Source organism: Lycium ferocissimum, chromosome 4 (genome assembly GCF_029784015.1).
Source record: "Lycium ferocissimum isolate CSIRO_LF1 chromosome 4, AGI_CSIRO_Lferr_CH_V1, whole genome shotgun sequence".
NCBI lineage: Eukaryota > Viridiplantae > Streptophyta > Magnoliopsida > Solanales > Solanaceae > Lycium > Lycium ferocissimum.
This window is the reverse complement of record NC_081345.1, coordinates 32,962,017-32,972,347: the sequence shown is the minus strand read 5'-3', so window position 1 is coordinate 32,972,347 and position 10,331 is coordinate 32,962,017. Positions and strand designations below refer to the sequence as shown.

At 36.1% G+C, this 10,331-nt stretch overlaps 1 protein-coding gene across 1 annotated transcript; it reads left to right on the top strand.

The window, feature by feature from the left end:
• Nucleotides 1-4,120: 4,120 nt before the first annotated feature.
• On the top strand, nucleotides 4,121-8,715 carry LOC132052382 (probable LRR receptor-like serine/threonine-protein kinase At1g74360). Its single transcript, XM_059443894.1, has 2 exons — nucleotides 4,121-4,425; nucleotides 4,990-8,715. The coding sequence occupies exons 1-2, from the start codon at nucleotides 4,359-4,361 to the stop codon at nucleotides 8,250-8,252; spliced, it is 3,330 nt and encodes a 1,109-aa protein (XP_059299877.1). The 5' UTR covers nucleotides 4,121-4,358; the 3' UTR covers nucleotides 8,253-8,715.
• The last annotated feature ends 1,616 nt before the right edge of the window (nucleotides 8,716-10,331 follow it).

The following is a 10,331-nucleotide window of genomic DNA, read 5'->3' as shown; positions in this document are numbered from 1 at the left end:
ATTAGAGCGAATTGCCCTCTCCGAAGTTGGAATGAGCCCAGCACTGTGAGTTCAAAGAGGCCCTCGTAAGTTGGAGTAAGCCCAGCACGGTTGTGTACGAGTACTGACCCTGCCGGATCTCATGAGACATCCAACGTCAACAAGACTCCATTAAAATATAATATTTCCAAAAGTGTTTACAAAAATTGAACTATTAATGTTCAATCATCTTGAAGATTAATCAATATTGATATCATATTAACATGATTGAGGGCCAATATATAGCGGCATCCCTCATGTCCAAATTAGATCGAGGGGAATTAGTCATTATTTATGCTATTGTGATAGACATCATTTTAAGCTGTTGTGTAACAGACTCATATCTACTTTTCACAGAGCATGTAGAATATTGACAGTCAACAATTGACGTTGTGAGTAAATAATTAGGAATTGTCATCTATCCCAGTGAGCATGTACATTTCGAGAATTAACTTAGACACATGCACATTACCAACAATATATAACAACCAAAAATAGTTTCAAGTCTGATGCAAAAAGAAAAATAATTTCAAGTCCTCCTCTCAGGAAAGGGAAAAGATCCCGTCCAGTAATGATTCGTCCAGTAATTCTCAATGGGGTCTTGTGATATTGCCACGTATTTAGGAATTGTTTAAAGGTCAAGATTAATTTGTTGCGGATACCATCTTCATTTCAAAATATTACTCCAGCAAAGTCCGCAACTTCAATGGAAAAATAAACTTCAAGTCAATTCTCACCTCCTTATTTCACTTTAGGGCTTTGTTTTCTATTAAAATTTTCTCTAATAGATCTCAGATAATCACTCATATATATTTAGGAGATTGTTGGTGCAAATTTGAAGAAAGTGGGTCAACAAAACAGTTGATTACCGACAAGAAGTCAACAACATAGAGAATAATCGGAGTAAGTTCAAATACAATAATGTCGTTTGAGCCGTTAGTATTGTTGGCAGCAACATCATTCTATTAAATTGGAGTATGCATCATTCACAGAAGCTTAGCTAAAGGAAGAAGTTGAAAATTATTGTACCTTGAAACATAAATGTGACATAATATCTACGAAAAAATCTTAAAACTTTTAAAAGGTTCTTGAACACCTGGCAACATCTCAAGACCCCATTGAGAATGACCGGACGAATCATTAATCACTACAAGAAAAACTATATTTGGTAACAATTTTTTTTTTGTTGCCATAGATTGATTATTATTGCAAAAAATACTTTTGGCAAAAAAAAATAAAAAAATTGTTGCATGAACTTTTCCCTACGGCTGTTATTGCAATAACGTACAACAACTTTTTTTTTTGTTGCCAAAAGTATTTTTTGCAACAATAATCAATACTATGACAACAAAATTAAATTATTTGGCAATAAAAAAATCATTTGTCAACAATAAAACTAAGTTGTTATTCAATTTAAATTTTTTTGTTGTGATTTCTATACTTTCTTGTAGTGAATACTGGAGGGGACCCTCTCCGCTCATGAAAGGAGAATGGATTCCAGCATCATCGTTCATTTTATAAGTTTGCCCATTGCTACGTACTAGAGCTAGTTTTCTTTTTCTTTTTTTGGAAGGCTTGGATGAATATATGGTCAATTAGAGTTCATTAATTTTGGAATAAAGTTCACTCACGTTTTCAACATTCTATTTTGTTACTCCCTCTATTCCAATTTTTGCTTTTCGAGAGTTAATTTGACTAAATTCTAAAGCTAAATTGGATTAGATTCTCAATATTTTAACATTGAAATTCATATATTTGAAAACTACATGAAAAGTACTATAAGTTGCAACTTTTCTCATATAAATTTGGTGAAAAATTACATCTTAAAATATTGATCAAAATTCATACAGTTTGAATATCGAGAAGCGAAAATTGTCACATAAATTGGGAAAGGGGAGTACACACCGAAGGATGCAGATGTGGTGATTTTGGGATTTGAGACTTGACGTCATAAGACGAGAAAATTTGCAAGTCAGAGTCATACTTGGAGAGCAAGCATACGTACTTTCCTATAGATTGGTCAAAGGATGCTAGTTGTTGAAATGTAGTCTTGTTGAACACAAACATTGTTTAATCTAAAAATATGGTAACGAAATTAAATTATATCGATAGCGAACGCAAATATTTAATGTCATATATAAATTAATCCTTCAAAGCGATTCCAATAGTACAAAATAATTATTCAAAGTCGCTTATAGCATGTTTGGCCAAGCTTCTAAAAATAGTTTATTTTGAAAAATATTTTTTAAAAAGTACTTCTGGGAAGAATATTTAATGTCATATATAGATTAATCCTTCAAAGCGAGTCCAATAGTACAAATAATTATTCAAAGTCGCTTATAGCATATGTTTGACTAAGCTTCTAAATACAACTTATTTTGAAAAATATTTTTCAAAAAAATACTTCTGCAAAGAGGTAGTTTGTGTTTGGCGCCTAATCAATTTAAAAAACATTTTCGAGCAGCAACTAGTACTTGACCAAGCTTATCAAAAGTGTTTGTAAGTGTATTTTCTCAAAAGTGCTTATTGGAGAAATATTTGTTTGGCCTCTGAAAAACAGCTTCTACTGCTCCCTCAAAATAATTTGTTTTCGCCTAAAAGATTGACCAAATACCACGCTTTTTAAAATTAAATGCCCGTTTGGCCTCCCAAAAGCTTGGCCAAACAGGTCGTGAAACCTAAAATTGACGAACAAAATTGAAACAGAGACACAGAGATTAACAAAAACCTCTTCCATTTTACGTGCAAACAAAATAGTGCATGCATTTTTCAGCGTTCACACGTGATGTTGAACGCATGGGACGAAAGATCGCCCTTGTATTCCATTACGTGAAAAGGAGATGTCTCTGTCTGCACTAGTAGTCTGCCATTCCTTAAACGAGATTAGCAAACGAAATTATGAAAATGATATAAGTAGAGATCCTAGTGAGAGATTAACAAGGAAACACTAAGTATATTTTTGTCAAACTAATTAGTCATTGAAGAGAAATTAAATTTGAAAATCTTCAACTAACTCATTGATAATACCAACTTCTTTTAACTATAGATACGTGGGGTGATATAATAAGAGGCGTGTTCTTTTTGTTTTACCATGCATAATACTTCCAGTACTTAGGATAGTATACGTGATGAAGTTATGAGTGCAGTTTAATGATCAATGAAATTGAAAAATCTTGAAAGGCCAAGTTTGAAAACTCAATAGAAATTAAAAAAAAAAAAAATGTTAGCCGATTTTTTCCAATTGGAATAATTAATTTGTGTAAGTTTCAGATTACAGAGTTATCTAACTATTTTTACTCGCCGAAAATAACAGGTACACAATGAGTTAATTGAAGTGCGTATAAATTAAACTGGTCTAAAAACCGCCATTATCAACATATGTGTACACACAAACGTACACAAGATGAATCATGAGGACAATTGGTTGATATTCTGGAACTAAAATTGGATAGATGGCCATAGTTGTCACTGACCATAGGGAGGTCAGGTCGGATGCCATACTTCATGATCTTTTATTTCTCAAAAATTTATTTAACAAACTTTTATTATTAAAAAAGAAGTCATTCTCGAAGAGTTAGAAACTCAAGCCGGGCGAGTTTTTTATAGGAATATAGCAAGATTCAATTGAACAATAGTCATTGGAATTAAATTAATAAGATATAGAATTATGATGAGCTGTAGTAACATATATTAACCATTAGACTGTCCGACAAAAGGGAGCTAGTAAGAAGAGAGAGTTGAAATTGAGGAGAAACGATTGGTTAATATTGAGTTCTAGTAACAGTAACAGACTAGAAACGCCAAAGAAAACACCATTTTTGACCACCAGCCACTGTAAATTATGGTCAAGTTGGGCGGCTTTATTTACCAATTGCCCCACACACTTGACAATACCAAACTTCTCTTTCTGCCAAAGGTTCTAGCTTCTCTCCCCATCAACGAACATTATTCCAATTACTACACGACATTATATTCGAACTAAACAAACAACCTTTTGATTTTTAAATAACACACAAGAGTCAATGTAGTCAAAATTTAACTACTAGGAGACCATAACTAATTATTAAAATACTATATTATACTGTATTCATGCATGTGTTCCAATTTGTTTTGGTCCACCTTCATGTTCTCTGAAACTCATCAACCACATCTTCCTAGGTTTATTCCTCACATGCATTTGATATTGTTCCTAAATAAAGGAACCAAGCATTCTTCTTTTTGCATTAAAATTCCCACCAGGACAGAACAAGAACTCATTTGACCCCTCAGTAATTAAATACAAAGAAGAAATAAAGATCTAGAGGAGAAGTGGAGGAAAACAAGATTCCGGGACACTTATCATGTCAGAAGTGGAATCTCATATTCTTCTTCCCATTGCATTACTCAATTTCTTCATTTTCATATCAGGTTTGTATACTTCACCCCTTTTATCTTTTTTCTTGTTCCAATACTAGCTACAACAACATTAAAGTATTGAAGCAAATATATCCTCATGTCATATGTTTGAAAGCTTTATTTGATCAATCTTAGATTAGAGGCTGATTTATTTACATAATCAAGTTTAATCTTGATCTATATATGTAAAAAGAGTCAATTTCTTAAACAACTTTCAAATGGTTTTTGGAGAGCAGAGTTGCTTTATTGCATCAAGACTGATGTTTTTACATGTGAAAATTAGGTAAAGTTTTTATATGGTTTTTGAGTTTTTGAGATCAGGCTTGCATTTATTGCAGCAAGACTGATGTTTTTTCACTTAGTAAAATAGTAGGACCTGGCTTATTTGTGCTACTCCCAACACCAAGCATTTCCTTAAAGAATGTTCCCTGTTTAAAAAAAAAAAAAAAAAAAAAAGGTTGTTCAACAACATTAAATGTCTCTTTATTTTTTTGGTGATTTGCAAGACTTACTTGTATTTATTGCATCATGACTTAATTTTTTTTTTATTTTTTTTTTCACGTTGTAAAATCATAGGTAGGCTTGTTTGTGGAGACTCACTGGAGACTGACAAGCAATTGCTGCTGAACTTGAAGTCATTTTTTGAGGATCAAAATCCTGTTGAGAGAGGATTTAAATATACTCAATGGAATCCTACAGATTTGTCACCCTGCAAATGGCCTGGAATTTCATGCAATACTTCCATCAATCGTGTTACTGGAATCGACCTCTCGGACAACAACCTGTCTGGGAAATTGTTCGATAATTTCTCAGCCATAACAGAATTGACCTATCTTGACCTGTCCAAGAACACATTTTCAGAGTCCATTCGACCAGACTTAAGCCGGTGTCAAAACCTGAAATTCTTGAACTTGTCACACAATATCATTGTTGGTGAGCTCAACTTGACTGGACTGAACAAGCTGGAAGTTCTTGATTTAACGATGAACAGGATTTATTGGCTAACAGTCCCTGAGATTTGTGACAACTTAGTTGTTGCAAATATTTCTAACAACAATTTCACTGGTGGGATTGGAAGAGTATTTGAACGTTGCATGAATCTGAAGTATCTTGATCTGAGCTACAATTATTTGACAGGGAATCTGTCATTCGGGCTTGATATGCTTAACGTGTTTTCAGTGTCTCACAACAACTTCAGTGGTCCTCTACCTTCCTGGATTTTCACCCAAAACTGTTCCTTGCAAGTTTTGGACTTATCAGAAAATCTGTTCTTTGGAGAATTGCCTACAACCATCTCGAACTGTAAAGGATTAGTAGAGTTGAATTTGTGGGGTAACTACTTTTCAGGGTCAATCCCTAGAGAGATTGGAACTGTACTGAGTCTTAAAGAACTTTGCTTGGGAAGTAATAACTTTTCAAGTGATATTCCAGACACTCTCTCAGGTCTAAGCAAATTGATATTTCTGGACCTAAGTAGAAACAACTTTGGAGGAGAAATGCAAGAAATTTTCGGGCAAATGACACAGGTAAGATTTCTCATGCTGCATGGGAACTCTTATATTGGAGGCATAGTGTCATCGGGAATTCCAAACTTGGTAAACCTTTCTCGGTTGGACTTGAGCAATAACCACTTCGCCGGTCCATTACCAGTTGAAATTTCTCATATGAAAGGTATGGAGTTTTTGATTCTTGCCAACAACCAGTTTAGTGACAATATACCTTCAGAATATGGAGAACTTCTTGCACTTCAGGCTCTTGATCTTTCCTCTAATAGGTTAACCGGTTCAATACCACCAAGTATGGGGAAGCTAAAGTCACTATTGTGGTTGATGTTTGCAAACAATTCATTGAGCGGTGAAATTCCACCGGAGTTAGGGAACTGCAGCAGCTTGTTATGGTTGAATCTCGCGAATAATCAACTTACCGGTCCAATTCCTCCTCAATTAGCGAATATTGGTTCAGATCCAATGCCTACTTTTTTATTGAATAGGGAAAAGGAAAAGATTGCTGCTGGCTCAGGGGATTGTTTTGCCATGAAGAGGTGGATACCAGCTGATTACCCTCCATTTAGCTTTATATATCCCCTATTAATAGGGAAGAATTGTAGAATCCTGGGGGATAGGTTGTTTATAGGAGATCGTTTAATGCCAGTCTGTGAACCTGGTAGTAATGTTCGAACAAATCAGGTACCCGGCTATATTCAACTTAGTGATAACAAATTGTCTGGTGAGATCCCTCCTGAGATTGGCTTAATGCAGAACATGAGTATGCTGCATATGGGTGCAAATCAATTTTCTGGCAGGCTTCCTTCAGAGATTGGACAACTGCACCTAGTAGTCCTTAATATTTCACAGAATAATTTTTCTGGTGAAATCCCAAAGCAGATTGGCCATATTAAGTGCTTACAGAACCTTGACCTATCATTTAATAACTTTTCTGGTCCATTCCCAACTAGCCTTAGTAACTTGCATGATTTGAACAAGTTCAACATCTCTTACAACCCATATTTATATGGAGTCGTACCAGAAATCGGGCAACTGGTTACATTTGAGAAGTCATCATTTCTCGGTGATCCGTTGTTGCGTCTTCCATCCTTCATGCACAACTCTACGAACAACACAAAACGAAACACGAATGAAAATCACAAAAAGCACACAAAGGTGGGTGCACTTGTGGTAATTGTGGCTCTAGTACTAGCTTTCCTAGTCTTTGGAGTCATGTCACTCCTTGTTTGCCTCCTTATAAAAGCCCCAATGGGTTCTTCAGTAAACTTACTGGAGGATACAGAGGGAAGACATGATTCGCCATCAAGTACTGGTGCATCCTCATCACGGCTGTGTGCAACCTCATCACGGGGTTCTGATGATGTTAAGGTTATCCGTTTGGACAGAACAAGCTTCACACATTCTGACATACTAAAGGCCACGTGGAACTTCTCGAATGATAGAATTATAGGGAGGGGAGGATTCGGGATAGTTTATCGTGGAGACTTGCCTGATGGAAGGGAAGTAGCAGTGAAGAAGCTACAGAGGGAGGGAATTGAGGGAGAAAGAGAGTTCAGAGCTGAAATGGAGGCGCTCAGTGGGAATGGATCCGGTTGGCCTCATCCAAACCTTGTAACTCTTTATGGGTGGTGCCTTGATGGATCAGAGAAACTTCTAGTCTATGAATACATGGAAGGTGGTACCTTAGACGACGTCATTACAGATAGAACAAGGTTTACATGGAAGAGGAGAATTCAAGCGGCAATCGACGTGGCACGTGCTTTAGTTTATTTGCACCATGATTGCTACCCTTGCATTGTCCACAGAGATGTCAAGGGTAGTAACGTGCTTCTTGACAGGGACGGAAGGGCAAAAGTCACAGATTTTGGCCTTGCTAGGGTCATGATTTCTGAACATACTCATGTTAGCACAATGGTGGCAGGGACTATTGGTTATGTTGCACCAGAATATGGGCAGACAATGAAGGCCACTACAAAAGGAGATGTGTACAGCTACGGGGTGCTAGCCATGGAGCTAGCAACGGGAAGGCATGCTATAGATGGGGGCGAAGAATGTCTAGTTGAATGGGCGACAAGGGTAATGGGAGACGGAAGGAAAGGGTTCACTAGAGCCATCATACCAGTTGCTCTATTGGTATCTGGCCTGGCAGAGGGAGCAGAAGAAATGTGTGAGTTGCTTAGAATTGGAATAAGGTGCACGGCTGAGACCCCGAATGACCGGCCTAACATGAAGCAGGTACTAGATATGTTGATTAGTATTCCTACCAGCCAAAGGGGATCCAGCCGATCCAACCATAGCTTTGGATCAAGTCGTAGCTCTTCTCCATTACTATGATGGAATCTTTTTTGAACTCAAGAGCAAGGTGTCAAATAGTTTTTCACAGATGTGTAACATTCCTAGCATATTCTTCTTGTAAAACAGTTTTTATTCTAGGAAAATGTAGTCAATTTTGTTTTTTTGGATAACAAAATGTTGTCAAGGATATAGAGATGAATTAACTTTTAAGATTCTTGCTATGAAATTGAAGCAGACAAGTATTGACCCACGTACAGAGCTACACTAGAGTAGGTGGCAAGATTGTTGCCTCTGTCAGGTACAGAAGTTTCCCAGAGCAATTCAAAGTCCAATTTCCAGCAAGAGTGGACTGTGCAAATTGCAACTGCAAACAGAAGTCGTCTCCAAAGTCAACTTCCGGACCACTTCCGATGGAAAATAGTAGGCGTTTGGCCATGAAAACCAAATATTTTTCACTTTATTTGGTATTTTCGAGTTGGAGTTGAAGATGGAGTTGTGTTTGGTTATAGTTTTTGCAAAGAATATTTAGTTGTTTGAATGTATTAAAAGTGAAAATAAGTTTATTGGTGTTTTTCAAATTACTTTTGGAATTTCCATGACCAAATGTTGATTTCTAAATAAAGTGAAAACGTTTTCCGGAAAAAAGTGAAAAATAATCAAGGCACAGCCACCAATTGTCAACGCCATATTATTCGTTGCTGCAGCGAAGTCATGATGCCTGTTAATATAATTCAGATTTTCATATCAGGCTGGCTTCATCATCCATGAGAATAATGTGGATAAGGGTTTAAGCATCATACTGATATACATTAAGTAGGCGTTTGGCCATAGAAATCAAAAACCTTTTCACTTTTTTTGGAATTTTGGAGTTGGAGTTGGAGTTGTGTTTGGTCATAGTTTTTGGAAATAGTATTTTTTTTTTTTTTTTTTTTTTGTTGAAATGTACTTTTTCAACAATGTTTTGGTTGTGAAAAACAAGTTTTTAACATTAAGTTGTATTTGGAATTTTCATCGCCAAACACTAGTTTTTGAAAAAAGTGAAAAAAAAATCCGGAAAAAAGTGAATAATTCTTATGGCCAAACGGGTCCTAAACTTTAGGATTGCCTTTTAAGATGTAACCAAATTTCAGAACATGCATTCGGCTGACTTCATACTTGTGCGATTTCACTAAGGGTGAAATTTCGAGTCACTTTCTGATATATAAGCACTGCTAACAGAAGAGTTCTAGCTCTTTTCCGTATGCTTAAGAAAAAGAAAGTACATGTAATTAGGTGTAATGACACTCTTGATGGTGTAAGGCCTTTTTAGGGGAAATTGTGTGGGCTTCATTCAAAGCGACAATAGCACACCATGTGCGTCATTCTAGGGATCACCTGCACTAGGCAATTGCTACAACTTTTTAGTATGTTCTAGGCATTTATTTAACAAGATTATCTTAAAGCTGCTCCATATTCTTTCAAAGTATAATGGCTCTGATGAAAAGTAGTAACCTCATGGCATATGTGTGCAGTAGGAAAAACAAAATACAATTAGCCTCCTATAGGCTCTTTTTGCCAAACGTGAGATCTTATCTCATCCTATAAAGATACTCTGCCCCACAGAGAGAGGCAAAATGTTATTGGAGAAAGATAAACATTGCTTGCACAACATAAGCCTGCAGTCCGCAAAATCATTCTCAATCTAGTTTTTAACTCTCAATACGGTGTAATACACTATCAAATCGCATGTAACCTGCTGCGACAGGCAAATATACAGATAGAATAAAAGTTACTATTAGGTAACCTACTATAACCTGTAACTTGATTTGTGCAATTAGTGACCTGTAAAATAAGACAAGTATCGTGCTACAATAAATAAACGTACTTATAGAGTAATAAAATTATACACCATGTATGTAAGTCAAATAAAGGTCAGCCCGCACCTCAAATGGGGTTGTAATATAAACAGCCTACCTGCAAATATATTCGACAGCTCGCCCGAAAATTTTAGGTCACACGGAGATAAATTTTTTGTTGCTTCAAAACTCCCCTCCATGTATATAAGTTAAGTCCTATGAAAATTGGACACGAAGTCCAAACAGGGAAACTCCATGTGGATTTTGTTGAGTTAAAAGCTTA